This window comes from Oncorhynchus keta, chromosome 13, assembly GCF_023373465.1.
Source record: "Oncorhynchus keta strain PuntledgeMale-10-30-2019 chromosome 13, Oket_V2, whole genome shotgun sequence".
NCBI lineage: Eukaryota > Metazoa > Chordata > Actinopteri > Salmoniformes > Salmonidae > Oncorhynchus > Oncorhynchus keta.
The window spans coordinates 17,887,532-17,911,823 of record NC_068433.1 but is presented as its reverse complement, the minus strand read 5'-3'; the positions used below and the strand labels follow the sequence as shown (position 1 = coordinate 17,911,823).

General features: G+C 42.3%; 1 protein-coding gene across 3 annotated transcripts in view; it reads right to left on the bottom strand.

The window, feature by feature from the left end:
* LOC118391978 (Kv channel-interacting protein 4-like) overlaps positions 1-24,292 on the bottom strand; it is a 239,256-nt gene that overhangs the window by 143,107 nt on the left and 71,857 nt on the right. The window contains exon 1 of one of the 3 annotated variants that reach the window (XM_035783507.2): positions 14,772-15,426. The exons of the other annotated variants lie outside the window; for them this stretch is intronic. Within the exon in view, the coding sequence (XP_035639400.1) occupies positions 14,772-14,859 (88 nt within the window). The 5' untranslated portion in view covers positions 14,860-15,426. Of the gene's footprint in view, positions 1-14,771; positions 15,427-24,292 lie in introns of those variants that run through there. 3 annotated transcript variants of the gene reach the window in all.

Here is a 24,292-nt window from a genome sequence, read left to right as displayed (position 1 = left end):
CTGAAATCAAGAAACATTACATCACAGCCGTAATGAGTTTTGGGGTTTGAAACAAATGGTGGAAGACAACCGAGTAGTCCAATGTTAGACGTGACATTTCGCGTGCCTCTCTTTTACATAAGAGTGAGGTGGATTGTTTTTACTCGCCTCTCCCTCTGGTCATGGCCGTAGCAGACAACCCATCAGCGCCAGACTACCGTGAGTATGTAACTCGGGGGGCCTAGGACACCTCCGGTAGCAAGGAGCCAGTGAATCAGACCTGAATCAGACCTGCCAGAAAACCGATATGGATCCAGAAATCAATATCGGACCTCTTACTGTTTTGTGCCAATGGCAGTAAACTGTGGGAAAGGGGTCACGCCGACATTTTAATACTAATTTACATGCTGCCATGCCGAGACATACCATCTTAAATCTTAAATTTAATCCTAGTAAAAATTCCCTGTTTTAGGCCAGTTAGGATCATCACTTTATTTTAAGAATGTGAAATGTCAGAATAATAGTAGAGAGAATGATTTATTTCAGCTTCTATTTCTTTCATCACATCCCCAGTGGGTCAGAAGTTTACATACACTCAATTAGTATTTGGTAGAATTGCCTTTAAATTGTTTAACTTGGGTCAGATGTTTCAGGTTGCCTTCCACAAGCTTCCCACAATAAGTTGGATGAATTTTGGCCCATTCCTCCTGACTGAGCTGGTGTAACTGAGTCAGGTTTGTAGGCCTCCTTGCTAGCACATGCTTTTTCAGTTGTGCCCACAAATCTCCATGGGATTGAGGTCAGGGCCTTGTGATGGCCACTCCAATACCTCAACTTTGTTGTCCTTAAGCCATTTTGTCACAACTTGGGAAGTATGCTTGGGGTCATTGTCCATTTGGAAGACCCATCTGCGACCAAGCTTTAACTTCCTGACTGATGTCTTGAGATGTTGCTTCAATATATCCACATAATTGTCCTGCCTCATGATCTATTTTGTGAAGTGCACCAGACCCTCCTGCAGCAAAGCACCCCCACAACATGATGCTGCCACCTCCGTGCTTCACGGTTGGGACGATGTTCTTCGGCTTGCAAGCCTCCCCCTTTTTCCTTCAAAGATAGCGATGGTCATTTTGGCCAAAGAGTTATATTTTTGTTTCATCAGACCAGAGGACATTTCTCCAAAATGTACGATCTTTGTCCCCATGTGCAGTTGCAAACCGTAGTCTGGCTTTTTTAATGGCGGTTTTGGAGCAGTGGCTTCTTCCTTGCTGAGCGGCCTTTCTCAGGTTATGTCGATATAGGACTTGTTTTATTGTGGATATAGTTAAGTTTGTACCTGTTGACTCCAGCATCTTCACATAGCCCTTTGCTGCTGTTCTGGGATTGATTTTCACTTTTCGCACAAAAGTATGTTCATCTCTAGCAGACAGAATGCATCTCCTTCCTGAGTGGTATGACGGCTGCGTGGTCCCATGGTGTTTATACTTGCGTGCTAGTGTTTGAACGTGGCATTTGGAAATTGCTCCCAAGAATGAACCAGACTTGTGGAGGTCTGCAATTTATTTTCTGAAGTCTTGGCTGATTTCTTTTGATTTTCCCATGATGTCAAGCAAAAAGGCACTGAGTTTAAAGGTAGGTCTTGAAATACATCCACAGGTACACCTCCAATTGACTCAAATTATGTCAATTAGCCTATCAGAAGCTTCTAAAGCCATGACATTTTATGGAATTTTCCAAGCTGTTTAATGGCACAGTCAACTTAGTGTGTGTAAACTTCTGTCCCACTGGAATTGTGATATAGACATTTCCACTTCACAAAAGCAGCAGCTCTAGTAGGGCAGAAATTTTACGAACTAAATTGTTGGAAAGGTGGCATCTTATCACGGTGCCACATTGAAAGTCACTGAGCTCTTTAGTAAGGCCATTCTACTGCTAATTTTTGTCTATAGAGAATGCATGGCTGTGTGCTTGATTTTATGCACCTGTCAGCAACGTGTGTGGCTGAAATAGCAAAATCCACTAATTTGAAGGGGTATCCACATACTTTTGCATATATAGTGTAGCTCTCACCTCTGATAGTGGTAATACAATTGTCCTACTTTACTTTCTCGACTGCAGACAGTCTGCAGCTAGGGGGTGTCTGAACATTTTCAGTCAGACTGAAATCTAGTTATGATGCGACCTGGACAGTGAAGCTGCTTTGGGATATTCTTGCCTCAGAATGTCTGAAGAACCATGTCGGCTCTATGGATTGCAATTTCAAGAACATTAGGGCAAGAAAGTTTAACGAGAAACTAACATGCTGCAAGCAACAAAATATCCAATTGAGGTTTCCCTAAAATAGTAAGAATAGGCTTAATCTGAGTCCGGGAAAATTATGTTTTGATATAATATATGTATCACATCACATGAAAACCATTACTATAGATCTTGATTCTCTGCACAGCCAGTAATATGTAGCCACAATACACACACTGAACAGTGCCTTCGGAAAGTAGTCATTCCCCTTGACTTTTTCCACATTTAAAATCCTCATCAATCTACACGCAATATCCCATATAGATAAGGTAAAAACAGGTTTAGAAATTTTTGCAAATGTATTAAAAATAAAAAAAGAGAAATACCTTATTTACATAAGTATTCAGACCCTCTGCTATGAGACGCATTATTGAGCTCAGGTGCATCCTGTTTCCATTGATCATTCTTGAGATGTTTCTACAATTTGATTGAAGTCCACCTGTGGTAATTTCAATTGATTGGACGTGATTTGGAAAGGCACACACCTGTCTATATATAAGGTCCCACAGTTGACAGTGCATGTCAGAGCAAAAACCAAGCCATGAGGTCAAAGGAATTGTCCGTAGAGCTCCGAGACAGGATTGTGTTGAGGCACAGATCTCAGTAAGAGTACCAAAACAATGTGGCAGCATCGAAACTCCAAGAACACAGTGGCCTTCCCTATTCTGAAGTTTGGAATCACCAAGACTCTTCCTAGAGCTGTCCACCCAGGCAAACTGAGCAATCGGGGGAGAAGGACCTTGGTCAGGGAGGTGACAAACAACCCGATGTTCACTCTGACAGAGTTCCAGCGTTCCTCTGGAGATGGGAGGTATTTTCAGAAGGACAACCATCTCTGCAGCACACCACCAGTCAGGCCTTTATGGTTGTGTGGTAAAACGGAAGCCACTCCTCAGTAAAGGGCACATGAAAGCCTGCTTGGTGTTTGACAAAAGGCACATAAAGGACTCTCCGACCATGAGAAACAACATTCTCTGGTCTGATGAAACCGAGATTGAATTCTCCTGAATGCCAAGAGTCACGCCTGAAGGAAACCTGGCGTCCTTCCTTACAGTGAAGCATTGTTGTGGCAGCATCATGCTGTGGGGATGTTTTTCAGTGGCAGGTATTGGGAGACTAGTCAGGATCGAGAGAAAGATGAACGAAGCAAAGTACAAAGAGATCTTTGATGAAAACCTGCTCTAGAGAGCCCAGGACCTCAGGCTGGGGGCGAGTCTTTGAATGTCCTTGAGTGGCCCAGCCAGAGCCCGGACTAGAACTCGATCGAACATCTCTGGAAAGACCTGAAAATAGCTGTGCAGGGGACACTCCGCCTCCAACCTGACAGAGCTTGAGAGGATCTGCAGAGAAGAATGGGAGAAACTCCCCAAATGCAGGTGTGCCAAGCTTATAGCCTCATACCCAAGAAGACTTGAGGCTGTAATCGCTGCCAAAGGTGCTTCAACAAAGCACAGAGTAAAGGGTCTGAATACTTAGGTAAATGTAATACTCTTTATTTTTTAAAACCTGTTTTTGCTTTGTCATTATGGGGTATTGTGTGTAGATTGATAAGGGGGGAAACAATTTAATCCATTTTAGAATAAGGCTGTAACGTAACAAAATGTGGAAAAAGTCAAGGGTTCTGAATACTTTCGGGAATGCACTGTAGTGGGGGATGACAATACAATCATATTGTTACACAACAGTTATTTTACACTGTACAAGCAACAGTTCCAGAACAAAATGGCCTTGTGTTAGGGTGCAGACCAGGAGTCTATGAAAGGCATAACATCACAGAGCATATCCCTTGAGAAGTGGCAACAGCTCACCCCAGATTCTGCCACCACACACTCAAAATAAATACATACTAGGAAATGGACCGTCCTGGGAATGCACACAGAGGTGCACCTTTGCTCACATGTAAACACATCACTGATGCACACTCAAACAGAAAGATACACACAATCCCCCGCCAAACAGGCTGTACTTTGTAGCAGACATGAGCAGAAGAATCAGTATCAGCAATGTCCTAAGCTTTGGGCTGGATCCAACACTTGCAAATATCTCTCCCTTACATGCAACTTCACATGAAGATGTCTTATGCTGAATCGACAACATTTAGCTCCGAAAGTATATTAGAACATCACTGAGTGTCTTCATGGAGGCAACATGTCAACATTTCTCTCACTTTACAATACGGAAGAGTAAGGAGAGGAAATGTTAGCCGCGACGGAATTCAAATTGATTTGGTTAAATAAAATTACTTGAAATCAATGAAGGATCCCAACCTCTCAACAGAATCCAGGGACCTGTACACCTCTTTAGAGAGACTAAAGTTAGTCTGTCTAAGGAAACTTTCCCCAGGTAACGGATCCAATAACAAACAACAAAACAGGAGGGAAATAGGCGTGAATGTTCTGGAATCAGTGCCAGGTATTTGAGCCTGTCCGGCTGAAAATGGATGATGCATTACCGGAGCTGCCGCAGGTGACAGCTGAATGCTCAGGGGCCCATCCGACCGGAGAGGGGGAGAGAAACTGAGGAAATATATAGCTCTGATCTGGAGCAAACGGAAGATTTACAGCACGCTGTCTGTAGCGAAGGGAGGGGCATCGGCTGCATAGAAGAGAAAATGTACAGGAGAGACTTGGAACACTTGTGCAGAGAGTGTTGCCTCAAGGTCTGGGGGGGGGGGGGTATTGACAAGATAAAGGATTGGCTCTGAAATGAGGCCCGCTAAGGAGTAAACGCGTGAATCGTGCAGCTTTGGAAAACCTAACTGGACTTGATTGATACTTTGGTGAATAGTCTCTTTTTCTCTTCATCATAAACGATGCATTCTAGAAGGCAGATGTGTAAGTGTTTCCCTCCGTGCTCACAACAGATAAATCGTTGCAGTTTCGTTTTATGGCCAGAGAACCTGCACAATTCAGATTTGTTTTCCCTCTGTTCTCTGAGGCTGAGCACTGCTGAAAAATTCAAGGACCCTGCTCTGCCAAGGTGCTAACATTGAACGTGTACCATGAATTTAAATTCAACCGCAGTCTTACTGTAGCTATTCTAGTCGCCATAACCTTAAGGGTCGGCAAGGTTTTGCCCACATTGAAACATGTAAAGTTAATCTATCATTGTTCATCATCCACATGAATAAACCAGACCTCAACACTCATATGCTAGTTGCCAGTAAAATAAGACAATATACACGTATATAAGCCATTATATACAGTATGGTGCCATACTGCACTGCAGGCCGATGTATAGAGATATCATCTCGGTGACTAACAGAGAGCATGCATGGACTGTTCCTTGAAAGTAAAGTGATCAACAAAGCAATGGCGTTGAGACTATTCTAGAACAATTAACAACTCAATTAAAATCCTATGCGGTAATATGTTTAATCTATCCTTCTACTACCTGATCATCCCAGTGATGCGGTCATTGGTCTGGTCAAAACACTTCTAGATGTTAATTACGTCAAGTCGTAAATCATTTGCCGCTGCAGATTTTGATTCAGCAATGGGTTGACTGAGGTAGAAATGCGTTTCTGGCTCCAATGGTTGAATGATAGTGTACTACTTCATATGTTTGATGGCACTTCTTATGTCGTCTCATCATCGTCTTGATTCACTGTTGGCTGCTGTACCCCTCAGCAGATGTTTTCAGGCTAAATACAATGTCTTTACTTTCCATGACCACCAGCAGCAGCATTGGTGGTATACTACACAGTAAGTCACTCTAGAAGAAAAGGGATCTTCTAAAATTGTCAGTGTACATTTAACATTATCCCATTACCAAAAGGATAATATAAAATATCAACATCTCTGAGATTGAGTAGATTATGCTAAATAACTGATTAAAGATGTGGGACAAGATGTGGGCCTGGTTTGGTTACAAACCAACTGTAATATCTTATGTTTCGTGGCTGAACGAGTCGTGGCTGAACGACGATACGATAATATACAGTTGGCTGGGTTTTCTGTGCATCGGCAGGACAGAACAGCTCAGTCTGTAAAACAAGGGGTGTCTATTCGTCAATAACAATTGGTGCGCAATATTAAGGACGTCTTGAGATATTGCTCGCCTGAGGTAGAGTACCTTATGATCATCCAGAAGTGGCGCTCCTAGTGGCCAGAGACTTTAATGCAGGCAAACTTAAATCAGTTTTCCCTCATTAACAGCATGTCACATGTGCAACCAGAGGGAATAAAAACTCTAGATGACCTTTATTCCACACACAGAGATACATACAAAGCTCTCCCTCGCCCTCCATTTGGCAAATCTGACCACAATGCAATCCTCTTGATTCCTGCCTACAAGCAAAAACTAAAGCAGGAAGTACCAGTGACTCGCTCAATACGGAAGTGGTCAGATGACACGGATGCTACGCTACGGGAACTGTTTTGCTAGCACAGACTGGAATATGTTCAGGGATTCATCCAATGGCATTGAGGAGAATACCACCTCAGTCATCAATAAGCGCATCGACGACGTCGTCCCCACAGTGACCGTATGTACATATCCAAACCAGAAGCCATGGATTACAGGCAACATCCGCACCGAGCTAAAAGACCAGAGCTGCCACTTTCAAGGAGCGAGACACTAATTTGGAAGCTTATAAAACATCCTGCTATGCCCTCAGACGAACCATCAAACAAGCAAAGCTTAAATACAGGACTAAGACTGAATCCTACTAAACCGGCTCTGACGCTCGTCGGATGTGGCAGGACTTGCAAACTATTACAGCCTACAAAGGGAAACCCAGCCGCAAGCTGCCCTGTGACGCAAGCCTACCAGACGAGCAAAATGCCTTTTATGCTCACTTCGAGACAAGCAACACTGAAGCATATGAGAGCACCAACTGATCCGGATGACTGTGAAATCACACTCTCCATAGCCAATGTAAGCAAGACCTATAAACAGGTCAACATTCACAAGGCCGCGGGGCCAGACAGATTACCATGATGAGTACTCAGGTCATGCGCGGACCAACAGGAAATTGTTTTGACATTTTCAACCTCTCCCTGACCGAGTCTAATACCTACATGTTTCAAATAGACCACCATAGCCCCTGTGCACAAGAAAGCAAAGGCAACCTGCCTAAATGACTACCGCCCCAAAGCACTCACGTCGGTAGCCATGAAGTGCTTTGAAAACCCTAGACCTACTCCAATTCGCATATCGCCCCAAGAGATCCACAGATGACGCAATCTCAATTCCACTCCACACTGCCCTTTCCCACCTGGACAAAAGGAACACCTATGTGAGAATGCTGTTCATTGACTACAGCTCAGCGTTCAACAGAGCTCATCACTAAGCTAAGGACCCTGGGAATAAAAACATTCCTTTGCAACTGGATCCTGGACTTCCTGAAGGGCCACCCCCAGGTGGTAAGGGTAGGCAACAACACATCTGCGACACTGATCCTCAACACGGGGGCCAATCAGGGGTGTATGCTCAGTCCCCTCCTTTACTCCCTGTTCATCCACGACTGTATGGCCAAGCACGACTCCAACACCATCATTGCTGACAACACAAAAGTGGTAGCCCTGATCACCGACAACGATGAGACAGCCTATAGGGAGGAGGTCAGAGACATGACAGTGTGGCGCCTGCCAGGAGAACAACCTCTCTTCAACATGAGCAAGACAAAGAAGCTGATCGTGGACTACAGGAAAAGGCGGGCTGATCACGCCCCCATTCACATCGACGGGACAGTAGTGGAGCAGGTTGAGAGTTCCAAGCCCCTTGGTGTCCACATCACCAACAAACTATCATGGTCCAAACAGGGCACAGACTCCAGTCAGACTCCAGTCATAGACCGTTCTCCCTGCTACTGCAAGGCGAGTGGTACCGGAGCATCAAGTCTAGGTCCAAAAGGCCCCTTAAAGGTTTCTAACCCTAAGCTATAAGACTGCTGAACAATTAATCCAACAGCCGCCCAGACTACTCACATTGACCCCTTTGTAATTTACACTGCTGCTACTCTCTGTTTATTATCTACAAATTACCTCGACTAACCTGTACCCCCTCACATTGACTTCGTACCGGTACCTCCTGTATATCGCCTCCTTATTGTTATTTTATTATGTTCCTTTTAATTATTTTTTTACTTTAGTTTAAAAAAAATATTAATCCGCCAGTCAATGTATTGTCAAAGGCGACAGACAAAAAACGAGGCCCACAGTACAATGCCTACAGCTTCCACACGATGTCGCCAGTACTGGCATTTTTTGCCTGCTTTATCCTTGGTTAGATGACGTTAGGGCACTTCCTTTCTTGGGGCTCGCCCCAGGATGTTGTGAAATTGAAAACATGGACGATGATTTCAAGACTTGCTGCTATCGAATACAGATCGCCCCGTGATACATTTTATAGATTATTAACGTTTATTAATACCTAAAGTTGTTTTAGAAAAGTAGTTTGAAGTGATTTGTAAAAGTTTATAGGCAACTTTTGTCATTTTAAAAAGTGACGTTGCGTCTTGTAAAGGGGCATTTTCCTGGATCAGACCGGTCTGCAGCAAATGACATTTTGGGTATACAATGACGGATTTAATCGGGAAAAAGACCAAATTGTGATGTTTATGGGACATATAGGAGTGCCAACAAAGAAGCTCGTCAAAGGTAATGAATGTTTCATAATTTATTTCTCCGTTTTGGGTAGCGCCGGCTACCGCAAAATCTGTTGTTTTGGTGACGTTCTGGTATTTTGGGGGGTGCATGCTATCAGATAATAGCTTCTCATGCTTTCGCCGAAAAGCATTTTACAAATCTGACTTGGTGGCTAGATTCACGAGTGTAGCTTTAATTCAGTACCTTGCATGTGTGTTTTAATGAAGGTTTGAGTTTCATCAAACTATAGGTGGCGCTCTAAAATTTCCGCTGATTCGGTTCCTGTAAAGCATGGGTGTCAAACTCTGGCCCGTGGGCCAAATTTGGCCCGCGGGGTAATTATATTTGGCCCGCGAGACAATACCAAATTACTACTAGAGCTGGCCCGCCGGTATTAGACAGCGCATTCACCACTAATACTACGAATCCCATAATGCTCTGCTGTTTTCGCACGCCAATCAGGACAGGACCCAGAAACGCTCTCTCCTCTGTGACAGTAGTCATAGCAACATAGACGCTACAACTGTCAGCGAGCTAACCCTTCCCAAAAATGGCGAAAGAAAGGCAGAAAACAGGAGCTTTCTGGACAAGTGGGAGGCAGAATATCTGTTTACATATGTAAAAGACAAACCTGTTTGTCTTGTTTGTGGAGTCAACGTGGCTGTAAGTAAGGAGTACAACATTAGACGACACTATGAAACGAAACACCATGACAAATACAAGGACCTGGACATGACTCAAAGGAGCCAGAAAGTAGAGGAGATGAAAAGAAGTTTGGTTTCACAACAGAATATGTTTAAAAAAGCCACATCACAAAGCGAGGCTGCTGTAAAGGCTAGTTATATAGTGGCAGCAGAGATCGCAAAATCAGCCCGGCCCTTTAATGAGGGAGAGTTCATGAAAAAGCGCATGATGAATGTTTGTGACCTCGTATGCCCAGAGAAAAAACAAGCATTTTCAAACGTGAGCCTGAGCAGGAACACAGTAGCTGATCGCACATGTGATCTTGCCACCAATCTGTATGACCAGCTGATGGAAAAGGGAAAAGATTTTGTTGCGTTCTCCCTCGCTGTGGATGAGAGCTGCGACGCATCTGATACTGCTCAGCTGTCAGTCTTCATCCGTGGAGTGGACTCAAATCTGTGTGTTACGGAGGAGCTATTAGGATTCAAATCAATGCATGGCACAACCACAGGAAAGGAAATCTTTGAGGAGGTTTCCAAATGTGTAACTGAAATAAAGCTGCCGTGGGATAAACTCGTTGGATTAACGACAGATGGTGCGCCAGCGATGTGCGGTAAAAAGAGTGGACTGGTGGGCATGGTTCGGGAGAAGATGCGGGAAGAGAACTGTGCAGGTGAGCTAACTGTTTACCACTGCATCATACATCAGGAAGCACTGTGTGCCAAAGTCCTAAAGATGGAACATGTTATGACCACAGTAACACAGGTAGTTAACTTTATAAGAGCCAAAGGTCTAAATCACCGCCAGTTTAAATCTTTTCTGGAGGAGTGTGGTTCGGAATACGCAGACGTGCCGTATCACACAGAGGTGAGATGGCTAAGCAGAGGAAAAGTACTGAACAGATGTTTCGAGCTGCGTGAGGAAATATGTCAATTCCTGGAAACCAAAGGGAAGGATACAGCAGAGCTCCGGGAGCAAAAGTTCCTGTGTGAGCTGGCCTTTCTCTGTGACATCTCGAGCCATCTCGATGCGCTGAACCTGCAGCTTCAGGGGCGGGGGCGCATCATCACAGACATGTACGCTGCAGTGAGGGCCTTCAAAACTAAACTGTGCCTGTGGGAGAATCAGATGCTGCAAGGAAACCCTTGCCATTTTCCCAGCTGCCAATCCATAAAAGCGCAGATCTCTACCGCAGTGTTCCCATGCGCACAGTTTGCTGAAAAACTCAGTGTTCTCGCCGCTGAGTTTAGCCGGCGATTTGCCGACTTCGATGCCCAGAAATGCAAGTTTGAACTGCTTAGTAATCCCTTCGCAGTTGATGTGGAAAATGCACCAACCAACATCCAAATGGAGCTGATTGAACTCCAGTGCAATGACACGCTGAAGTCAAAGTATGATGCTGTGGGCGCCGCACAGTTTCCACGGTTCATCCCTGACACAATGCCTCAGCTCCGCACCCAAGCTGCTCAGATGCTCTCCATGTTCGGCAGCACTTATCTATGCGAGCAACTTTTCTCCTCGATGAAGATGACCAAAACAACTCACAGGAGACGTCTGACTGATGAACATCTTCACTCGATACTGAGGATTTCTTCAGCTCAGAGCTTGAGCCCAGACATTGATGAACTAGCATCCAAGAAGAGATGCCAGGTATCTGGCTTGGGCACATCAGATTAGACCAGTGTGCAATAATTTACATTTTCTTTATGCACTTTTTCTTGCTACAAGGCATGGGCTTGAATGGTTCATTGATTTATTATCATTTTATTTGTAAAATTATTAGCCAGTGGAAAAAGTTTATTTTGGTATTTAAATCAGAAGGCTGCAAATAGAAAAGAGGCATACAATTTTTATTTAAAATGTATTTAATAAATGAATGCCATTGATGTGTTTTTTCATTTGAAATTCGATTTTGCATGTCTCCACTATTAAATTATATATTGTATGTAATAAGCGATGCTTGTTCCATATTCAATGTTAAAGCAAAACTTGTTTGGGTCCATATTAAAAGGTTAATTTGTTCAATGTTGGCCCGTGACTTTGTTCAGGTTTTACATTTTGGCCCACTGGGTATTTGAGTTTGACACCCCTGCTGTAAAGGAACCAACATCCCTAACTTTATTTTTTAATTTAATTGTTTTACTTTGGTTTATTTAGTAAATATTTTCTTAACTCTATTTCTTGAACTGCATTGTTGATTAACGGCTTGTAAGTAAGCCTGTTGTATTCGGCGCCTGTGACAAATACAATTAGATTTGAACAGGTCTCCACCAAATGTGCAAATAACTACCAGATAGCCATTTTCCATCATTTGTATTTTATTATTGTAGATAAAGAACCACACCAATCCATGGGGCTTCTTACAAATCAATACTAGTATTGATCAAATGTATCATAGTGGCACTTGACATACTCCATTTAATTACGTGAACACTTTGCGTTGTCAGAATCCCCTTTTTAATGCAACCAATGGGGATTGGATGTTTAGAGAAAGAGGCAATGCACACTTAAAACATCTGTACTGGATTTAAGATGTTAATAACATTTTGGTTTGCTGGAGTCAGTGAGCTTACAGGAATTGGGCTTCCTCCAATGGGAATTAAAGCTGCTCGATTTATCCATAGCTATTCATAATTAACAAGTTAGGCGGTATCTGTCAATAGAGGGAGTAATGCCAGAAAAGACTAACTACACCATAAGCAGATTCTAAAAGGAAAGCTCAAAGGCCTGTTTTACTGGTATATCCACACACCTGAAACAAGTTAACCTTTATCAGGTTTTAAAACACAAATGACTGCAGAAAATGTTTTTAATTTAGGCCTATATTATCCACCAATTTATAAAATGAAAGGCCAGAACAATGCTACTATGAGCAAATAACATCTATGCTTCAATGAATACCTGTTGGTATGGAAACAAATATGCGCTTGGAGGAGAGGAGATGATCCTCTCTCCACGCTCCATACCTCCCATGGTGACTGACCACATCATTGAGTGGTGTAACTGAGTGGAAAATACCATCCTACATCCAGTCATGTACTGAACCGCTAAACTCCCCAATGCTGACATGTCCTCTACATACATATATACATATATATATATATATATATATATATATATATACATATATACATATATATATATATACATATATATATATATATATATATACATATATATATATATACATATATACATATATATATATATACACATATATATATACATATATATATATATATATATATATACATATATATATATACACATATATATATACACATATATATATACACATATATATATACACATATATACACATATATACACATATACATATATATATATATATATATATCCATGTTGTTTTGTAGTTAGATTGGTCAAATTGTCAAATTGATTTTATGATTGAATAATTGATTCATTAATGCATACATGGATGTCTTAATTAACAACAAAAAAGTTCAACTGTAATGATATTGAACTCAAAAGATGCCCAACAATTGAACAACAATTGCCATTCTGTGACTTTGGCTAATACACCTTTCTTTTTGTTGTGGTATCGTTTTTGAATTGAGTTTCGTGACGGTATCGTGATACTAAACCTGGTATCGTAGTCAAACTTCTGGTATCGTGACAACACTATGGTACACATCACGACTGGCGAGACAATGAACCTCTGTGAGGCAGCCAAATTAATGTTCTAAAAAAAAAACAGGGATATTATGTATCCTAGCCCAGAGAGACCATAGAGAGTTGACAATGTACTCCGGTCGTTACAAAAGCCAGTGTCTTCATAATACATGAAAATCAACTGACTGACTAACTGAATGATTGGTATAAACAAACACACCCTTTCATGAATAATGTATACAAGCACATTCTATGAATACTGTATGCTTACAGTATCTATAGATCATGTTATATCCACATGCTACTACAGGTAACCTTTATTCTGTGTGTAACTCGTCACATCATAATGCGCTGTAATCCAATATAATCCAATGTCATCTCTTTAAATCTCATTGGTTCACCATCAGTCCAATCACCAAAGCTCAGACCTGAGAGTTCAGGTACTACTGAAGTTACAATCAGTCTGTTAATATAGTCACAGTTTTACAAATCACACCTAAATCATGCGAACAAGGAAGTTACTTTGGGAATTATTTTCCTGATGCAGTACGGCTGTATAATTTACCTGTCGAGGTTCGCTGAGGAGCCAGCAAACACATTGACCAAGGTCACTTTGCAACTTGATTAATATATTCACGAGAATTAAACTTCAGTCACTTTTAATGACCAAGAATACGCTTCACCCATGAATAAACTCTGTGGCTCATGAACTGGAACAAACAGGGTGACAAATTCAAGAAAGTAGCATAACATATAGGCTACTGCATAGAAAGTCAAACGCTATAAGTGTTCAATAAATCAATTACAGCCAGGTATGACAGAAGGTTGTGTTGTCACAGCCGTAACGATGCACAGATTGATCTGTAACAAAACAATCAAAATGCAACATAATTGGGCTTCTTTGACGAAGCTGTGTAAACGGCCCTCAATGACTAACGGCCCATTTGTGCTGTGCAGCTCAGGCATGCTGGAAGGGTTGTACACTACTAGCGATGAGTGGCATATTTTCAGGCACCTGTCCAAGGTGACGAGATAAAGACTCTTTCAGTCCCTTCCAACCGCCTCCTCACCCTCTTTCTGTCTTCAGCTGTGTTGCTCTCTTTTCTGCTCTCTTTCTCTCTGATACACACACACACACACACACACACACACACACACACACACACACACACACACACACACACACACACACACACACACACAAACACCCAATGATCTGGAACATGTAATAAGCAAACACCAACTGTGGTATTTCTCACTGTAACTTGACCCAGAGTCATACTTGTATACATCAGCTAGACACCACAAGGAATGGCAAGAAATAAAATGCCTGATAGCTCTGAAAGTGGCAGTTTTATGAGTCTGTGGAAGCTTTGGCTCTGCTTTGCACCTTGAAGCAAGTGACCATACATGAGCACATTTAGAAGCAGCTTCCAAGAATACAGCAACCAACGTCACGTCCAAGATTACCACAACTGTTCGGCTACATCCCTCCTCAAGCAGGACTAAGAAAGCAATGGAAAGTTAGTGTTCACACAGCACACAGTAGAAGAGAAGTGATGGCACAAAGCCCCTCAGAAACTTTACCTGCATGGAGTGTGCCTGTGATGAGTCTGTACAGGTACTGGGCGAATTTAAACATTTCCCTCTTGCACCTCTTCCTACAGCTGCTCATGATTGCTTTCGGGGGTCAGGGGTGAGCGGCACGAGGGGAATGGTGACTCCTTTTCAGGGTGTAATCCTCTTGGTCCTCCCTCTAGGCTTTTGAGTAAAACAGTGACTTTCCTCTCCTCTTGTCATCCAGTCCACTCCACTCCTCTGTCCGGCTACGTTCCCCGGCTTGTGGTCTGGTGTGTGCGTGTGTGAGAGAGAGAGAGAGGCGGCCGCGGTAGGCTCATGTGTGTGTGGAGAGCACTGGGGGGGCTCTTCTTAATGTGACAAATCTCTCAGGGCTTCTCTGGCGCCTCCGGGGGATGGCAGCGCAGCGAGCGCTCTGTCAGGGTCAGTTTACCTCTTGGTCCCCACAGGGCTGCTCTGTATTTATTGCCCTCTCTCTTTTTCTCTGCAGTGTCTCTTTCCTCTTTGTCCTCCTCACTGAAGCTTCTCGTTTACAACTGAGGTTATTCTCTCTCCACCCCTCTCTCTAGCTACGTCTGTACAGTAGCTCTCCACCTCTTACATTGTCTGTGTAGTATCTCTCCACCTCTCTCTGCCTCTCTTGCTCCAGTACTACGCTGGATGATCACTCTACTCAGCACCATCTGTGGATGTTTTGCCCTCGCCAAGGGGGGAGGAGCCTGTTTGGCCCTAGGGAGGAGGAGAGAGAAGGGGAGGTGGGGAAAGTAGTAGTGGGAAAGTGTCTACCTCAATGAATCAGCAATGACAGAACAGCAGATTACGGGCCTGTCATATCACGCCGCAATGCACTATAACCAGAGATGGACGGTGTTAATTGAATGGAACCTGATTCCCAGGAGAGACAGAGAGAGGGGAGAAACAAAGAGCTTGTGAGAGAGGGATAAGGGGGGGATATGTAGGGATAGATTGAGGTACATGGGGCAGGGAGAAAAAGACCGGATGAGTGGGTGGGTGGGTGGGGGGGAGAGAGAGACACGAGTTAAAGAGAGAGCACGAGAAAGAGAGAGAGTGCGAGAGGGAGGGTGAGAGAGGGAGGGAAGGGAGAAGATATACAATACCAATCAAACGTTTTGACACACCTGCTCATTCCAGGGTTTGTCTTTATTTGTACTATTTTCTAAATTGTAGAATAATAGTGAAGACATACAAACTATGAAATACCACATATGGAATCATGTAATAACCAAAAAAGTGTTAAACAAATCTAAATATATTTTACATTCTTCAAAGTATCCACCCTTTTCCTTGATGACAGCTTTGCACACTCTTGGCATTCTCTCAACCAGCTTCACCTGGAATGCTTTTCCAACAGTTTTGAAGGAGTTTCCACATATGCTGAGCACTTGTTGGCGGTTTTTACTTCATTCTGCGGTCCAACTCATCCCAAACCATCTCGATTGGGATGAGATCAGGTGATTGTGGAGGCCAGGTCATCTGATGCAGCACTCCATCACTCTCCTTCTTGGTCAAATAGCCTTTATACAGGCTGGAGGTGTGTTGGGTCATTGTCCTGTTGAAAAACAAATGATAGTCCCACTAAGCGCAAACCAGATGGGATGGTGTATCGTTGCAGAATGCTATGGTAGCCATGCTGCTTAAGTATGCTTTAAAATAAATTACTGAGTGTCAGAAGCAAAGCACCCCGACACCATCGCACCTCCTCCATGCTTCACGGCGGGATCCACACATGTGGAGATCATCCGTTCACCTACTCCGCCGTCTCACAAAGACACGACAGTTGGAACCAAAAATCTCTGATTTCCACCGGTTTAATGTCCATTGCTCGTGTCTTGGCCCAAGCAAGTGTCTTCTTATTGGTATCCTTTAGTAGTTGTGTCTTTGCAGTAATTTGACTATGAATGCCTGATTCACACAGTCTCCTCTGAACAGTTGATGTTGAAATGTGTCTGTTACTTGAACTCTGAAGCATTTTTTTGGACTGGTAACTCTAATGAACTTATGCTCTATAGCAGAGGTAACTCTGCGTCTTTCTTTCCTGTGGCGGTCCTCATGAGACAGTTTCATCATAGCTCTTGATGGTTTTTGCGACTGCACTTGAAGAAACATTCAACATTCTTGAAATCTTACAGGATTGACTGACCTTCATGTTTTAAAGCAATGATGGACTGTTGTTTCTCTTTGCTATATTGAGCTGTTCTTGCGATAATATGTACTTGATCTTTTACCAAATAGGGATATCTTCTGTATACCACCCCTACCTTGTCACAACACAACTGATTGGCTCAAATGCATTAAGAAGGAAATAAATTCCACAAATTAACTTTAACAAGGCACACCTGTTAATTGAAATCATTCCAGGTGACTACCTCATGAAGCTGGTTGAGAGAATTTCACCAGTGTGCAAAGCTGTCATCAAGGCAAAGGGTGGCTACTTTGAAGAATCTCCAATATAAAAAATATTTTGATTTGTTTAACACTTTTTTGGTTACTACATGATTCCATGTGTTATTTCCTTAGTTTTGATGTCTTCACTATTATTCTAGAATGTAGAAAATAGTCCAAATAAAGAAAAACCCTTGAATGAGTGGGTGTGTCCTAACTGTTTACTGGTAGTGTAGGTACAGAAGCCAAGGTGAGAGAGTGAGAAAATGAGACGGAAAGAGAGACGAGGAATATTGAGTGAGGATCAGAGAGTGATATGAGGAGAGGTTGGGAGAAGCTGGTTAACAGGGGCGGCCAGGAAAAGGGGCTTCCTGCATGTTGCTGGAACCTAATTTAAAGGTAATAACAGCCCGGGAGCCAAGGTTATCTCATCTGGCTTGCTAATGACTGATGGGCGGCGCCCATCATATTTTAGTCGCTCAAAACAGCTAGTGTTCTGATGACATCACGACCAACTTACCAGGACGAGCACATCAACGTCGCCCGCTAATTAGCCTTCGCCTCAATTACGCACATCGATCAATGCCAATGTTTTCCCCAGTCAAAAGAGACAGTCATTAACTCAGACCACGATCAACTCCTAAATCAATTCTCACATGCCCTGCTATCAATTGAAAAAAACTGTCCCTTTTCAGTGATATTATTTCAAGGCTGTCAAATGGGTAGTTTGGGTGCTGTGAGGCCTAGGATTCACTATGTGTCTGACTAACATTGTGGAGGCTTGAGCATTCAGGTATGAAATGAGGTGGCTGAAATCTACTGTGAAATGAGAGTAGAGTTCCAAAGGTCATTCCGTGCACACAGAACAGGCAGGCCTATTTTGGGAATGTCGCTCGGAGTGGAGAGCTCTTTTCCGCAAGTGCCGTTGTCGCCTCCGAGGACTCCGACCTCTGCTCTCGCCGGCGCGTGACTCTGAAGTACATTATTTTAGGACAGAGATGAGGAGCACAGGGACTGTTTCCACGTTGAAAAGTGTTTTTGAACAATTTAGAGACATCCTTTGTCAAATCCTAAAGCTGTGGATTAAATTCACACCGTCGGTCAAAGCTCCCAAAAAATGCACCCAGTAAGAACATTACAACACAATGAAAGTATCACATGATGTCATAATGAAGGACAACTTTAGCATGTCTAATAAACATTTAATCACCACTGACCACTGATCAAATGCAGTGTTAGAAAGAAATATGGCTCAATCAACTTACCATGTCAGCTCATTTACTTTCAGTTTTCTTGTAAAAAGAAAGACAAACTACATTGGAGTCCAGATCTGGACGAGAACACCAACATCAACTTAAAACTCTCAACCTAAAGCTGAAAAATAAAAACAACACCCTTCCTATGTGCCTGCTGCTTCACCCTCTCAAGAGTCCACGATGAATGAGCCAGCCAATACCTGAAGGTGTGCAGCCCTAATCAAGAGCATTCAATAGGAGACATTTCAATCAGCGAGGTCCGAAAAGTTACATGGAGAGAGAGAATTTCTCTCTCAGAGTGCACCATTTTCTCCAATGGAGAATTTGGGTTCAGAATCTGTGCAGCTCGGGTCACCTCTCACCCAGTGCCTGGTTTCCAATTCCAGCTGTGTTTCCGATAAACAAAAAGGGCCTTTTAAATGTTTACAGCAAATTCCCATGCAGTTGTGATTCACTGAAGTTCTACTGGAGTATTTTAAGGACAGGCCATTTTCGTCGATGCACTGCTTTCTGGGATGCTTCAAGTGACATGAGGACAATTTAGTTCTCTGGTCTATCTCTGACAATACAGACTGAGATAGTCAGTGGTTCCCGTCACACAAACCTGAGCCAATCTGAACCACTGGCATAATAAAACCAACTAGTGTACACAATATTGTTTGCGTGTAGCATTATAGTAACAGCAATCTCTCATCTTTGACCAGACATGAAAGTACCTTTTTATAAATTGTTAAATTAGGGTCTTCTGTTCCTCGAAATACACACATAATGTATACGATCCATGACCATCACATTCCAAGCCCATATACGTACAGTCAGGACACCCTCAAGACCAGTCACGTTTGCCTTAATGGAAATTGCCTTGGAATTGTCTTGGAAGCCCTGCTGACGTCATGGGATGTTAACAGTCAGGATAGAGTATGTAATAGGCAGCTTCTGTTTTGGTACTGGTATTCCAAAAAGGATAATACATGTAAGAACACAACCTAAAAAAACAACCACAACCTCAACCACAACAACAAACATCACATTTTGGTCATTTTGAGATTCTGTGACGAGACATGGAGCAATGATGAATGATATTGTATGAAATAGGCTAATACTGTATTGTCTCTTGCCAAGTTCTAACAGCAGCAAACAGTGAGCAGACATTGCCTTATTTCACACACAGACACACAGACACACACACACACACTTCAAGGGTATTGGGAAGGCCAAGAGAATACTAACCATCACTGCCTGCTGAAGGGAAGGAGGAGGACGACGAGGATAGAGGTGAAGAGAAAAGTGAGAGTGGAGGAGAGAGAACTACAAACAAAGCAAAGAGAATACTAACCATCACTGCCTGCTGAAGGGAAGGAGGAGGACGACGAGGATAGAGGTGAAGAGAAAAGAGAGAGTGGAGGAGAGAGAACTACAAACAAAGCAAAGAGAATAATAACTTTCCAATGCATTACCTCCGGTCAAAAAATACAAACATTCAAAAACTTTCCGTGTGGCCTATGGACGCTATATGTGAAGCACTGCCTCTGGATCACATATAGCTTAATACTGCAGCATGGGTTCGAGTAGTGCCCACTGCTATTTCAGTACAAAAAAAACTATTTTCCACCATCTCTTCTTTCCAGGGATCTTCTTTCCAAGGATCAAATGACATAAAATATACCTTAAAATAAATATACAGTACCAGTCAAAAGTCCGGGCACACCTGCTCAATCAAGGGTTTTTCTTTATTTTTACTATTTTCTACATTATAGAACTATAGTGAAGACATCAAAAATATGAAATAACACATATGGAATCATGTAGTAACCAAAAAAGTGTTAAACAAATCAAAACATATTTTATGAGTTTCTTCAAAGTAGCCACCCTTTGCCTTGATGACAGCTTTGCACACTCTAGGCATTCTCTCATCCAGCTTCATGAGGTAATCACCTGGAATGCATTTCAATTAACAGTTGTGCCTTGTTAAAAGTTAATTTGTGGAATTTCTTTCCTTAATGTGTTTGAGCCAATCAGTTGTGTTGTGACAAGGTAGGGGTGGTATACAGAAGATAGCCCTATTTGCTAAAAGACCAAGTCCATATCATCGCAAGAACAGCTCAAATAAGCAAAGACAAATAACAGTCCATCATTACTTTAAGACAAGGTCAGTCAATCTGGAAAATGTCAAGAACTTTGAAAGTTTCTTCAAGTGCAGTCGCAAAAACCATCAAACGCTATGATGAAACTGTCTCTAGTGAGGACCGCCACAGGAAAGGAAAACCCAGAGTTACCTCCGCTGCAGAGGATAAGTTCATTAGAGTTACCAACCTCAGAAATTGCAGCCAAAAATAAATGCTTCAGAGTTAAAGTAACAGATTCCTCTGAACAGTTGATGTTGAGATGTGACTGCTCGAGTCAGGCCTTCATGGTCAAATTGCTGCAAAGAAACCACTACTAAAGGACACCAATAAGAAGAAGAGACTGTTGGGCCAAGAAACACGAGCAATGGACATTAGACCAGTGGAAATCTGTCCTTTGATCTGGAGTCCAAATTTGATTTTTTTTTTTGTTCCAATCTCTGTGTCTTTGTGAGACGCTGTATAGGTGAACGAATGATCTGAGAATGTGTATTTCCAACAGTGAAGCATGGAGGAGGTGGTGTGAAAGTGTGGGGGTGCTGTGATTTATTTAGAATTTAAGGCATACTTAACTAGCATGGCTACCACAACATTCTGCAACGATATGCCATCCCATCTGGTTTGGGATTAGTGGGACTATCATTTGTATTCAATAGGATAATGACCCAACACACTTCCAGGCTGTGTAAGGGCTATATGACCAAGAAGGAGAGTGATGAGTGCTGCATCAGATGACATGGCCTCCACAATCAGCCCACCTCAACAGACCTGGCCTCCACAAGCAACCCTCCTCAAACCAATTGAGATAGTTTGGGATGAGTTGGACTGCAGAGAGAAGGAAAAGCAGCCAACAAGTGCTCAGCATATGTGAAACTCCTTCAAGACTGTTGGAAAAGCATTCCAGGTGAAGCTTATTGAGAGAATGCCAAGAATGTGCAAAGCTGTCATGAATGCAAAGGGTGGCTACTTTGAAGAATCTAAAATCTAAAACATATTTTGATTTGTTTAACACTTTTTTGGTTACTATATGATTCCATATGTGTTATTTGATAGTTTTGAGGTCTTCACTATTATTCTACAATGTAGAAAATAGTCAAAAAATAAAGAAAAACCCTTCAATGACATTGTCCATGTGTGATATTCGGAGTAATCCCAATATTATGTCTAAAAGACACACCTGGATTCAGAATTTGTGAGGATGGACATTTCATACGCAATCCATATCCGGAATAGACTCATTCGATATCCTGAGATGCATGTACGTGACATCCTATACATTGCATATGTGTTTTCTCAGCATATTCAAGATAGGAAACTTTATTGAGTCCAGATATGCATCTCTTGGCTGAGGTTCAAATCAGGATCTAAAAATTCTTCTTGATATGCTGAAAATAAGGACGATTTCAGATGCATTTCAGATTTTCCTGCACATGCTGAATAATTGGATATATGAAGTCCATATTTTTCTTTCGTGCAGATATCATTTTTGGATTCCCTCCGGATATCATACATAGTATGGCCGGATATTGACTCATTAGATAGGCCATGTTGACATCATATTTTCTCTACATGTTGACAAATACTGGAAGTAGGCCAACATAAGCTCAGCCAAAAAAGAAACGTCCTCTCACTGTCAACTGCATTTATTTTCACCAAACTTAACATGTGTAAATATTTGTATGAACATAACAAGATTCAACAACTGGGACATAAACTGAACAAGTTCCACAGACATGTGACTAACAGAAATTAAATCATTTGTTCCTGAACAAAGGGGGGGGGGGGAATCACGCACAGTACGAGCAGTATGGCTGGTGGCATTGTCATGCTGGAGGGTCATGTCAGGATGAGCCTGCAGGAAGGGGACCACATGAGGGAGTAGGATGTCTTCCCTGTAACGCGCAACATTGAGATTGCCAGCAATGACAACAAGCTCAGTCCGATGATGCTGTGACACACCGCCCCCAGACCATGACAGACCCTCCACCTCCAAATTGATCCCGCTCCAGAGTACAGGGCTCGGTGTAATGCTCATTCCTTCAACGGTAAACGTGAATCCGACCATCACCCCTGGTGAGACAAAACCGCGACTCGTCAGTGAAGATCACTTTTTGCCAGTCCTGTCTGGTCCAGCGACAGTGGGTTTGTGCCCATAGGCAATGTTGTTGCCTGTGATGTCATTAAATTATCTATGAAAAACAGGGTCCTGAAAAGGGGATGTTTCCATTTTTACTGAGTTTAGTATATTTATTTTCCAACTGCTATTTTTCAATTTGGTTGCGACAAATGAGTGTGTAAACGGTGTGGACGAACTGACAAATGGAGAAACAAAAAAGTGAGAAGCTGTTAAATTTCTTATGGCTTAGATCCCGCTAACGGGATCGATATGACAACAGCCAGTGAAAGTGCAGGGCGCCAAATTCAAAACAACATAAATCTCATAATTACAATTCGTCAAACATATAAGTATTTTACACCATTTTAAAGATAAAATTGTTGTTAATCCCACCACAGTGTCCGATTTCAAAAAGGCTTTACAGCGAAAGCACACCAAACGATTATGTTAGGTCACTGCCTAGTCACAGAAAAACACAGCCAATTTTCCAGCCAAAGAGAGGAGTCACAAAAAGCAGAAATAGAGATAAGATTAATCACTAACCTTTGATGATCTCAATCAGATGACCCTCATAGGACTTCATGTTACACAATACATGTATGTTTTGTTCGATAAAGTTCATATTTATATATAAAAATCTGGGTTTACATTGGCGCGTTATGTTCAGTAGTTCCAAAACATCTGGTGAGCCACATCAATTTACAGAAATACTCATCATAAATGTTGATGAAAATACAAGTGTTATGCATGGAACTGTAGATAAACTTATGCTTAAGAAAATGTGCTAATTTGGCCAGTAGGGCTTGCTAGGCTTGATAGGGGGGTAAGCGCAAACTATCCTAACCCCATCAAACCTCAAGGTGACGGCTAACGTTGTAAAACGTTTAGGCATATTTGGGATTACTGGTTAATATAAAATAGTTAGTTAGCTAGCTAGCTAACTATAAACTTGGCTGTATACTGAACAAAAATATAAAATGCAACATGTAGAGTGTTGGTCCCATGTTTCATGAGCTGAAATAAAATATCCCAGAAATGTTCCATTTGCACAAAAAGGTTATTTCTCTCAAATATTTTGCACAAATTTGTTTACATCCCTGTTTGTGAGCATTACTCATTTGCCAAGATAATCCATCCACCCGACAGGTGTGGCATATCAAGAAGCTGAATAAACAGCATGATCATTACACAGGTGCACCTTGTGCTGGGGACAATAAAAGGCCAGTATCCTAAAATGTTCAGTTTTGTCACACAATGCCACAGATGTCAAATTTTGAGGGAGTGCGCAATTGGCATGCTGACTGCAGGAATGTCCACCAGAGCTGTTGCCAGAGAACTGCATGTTAATTTCTCTACCATAAGCCGCTTCCAATGTCATTTTAGAGAAATTGGCAGTACGTGCAACCGGCCTCAAACCGCAGACCACGTGTAACCACGCCAGCCCAGGACCTCCACATCCGGCATCAGATTTCCTTACATGAACTGTAACTCAGTCAAATCTTTGAAATGATTGCATGTTGCGTTTATATTTTTGTTCAGTGTAGAAAGTCACCTCTGAGTACAATACGTATACATTATCACATATTCAGCTCTAACCTTGTTGTAATTCACTCCTGACACCAAAAGGAGCCG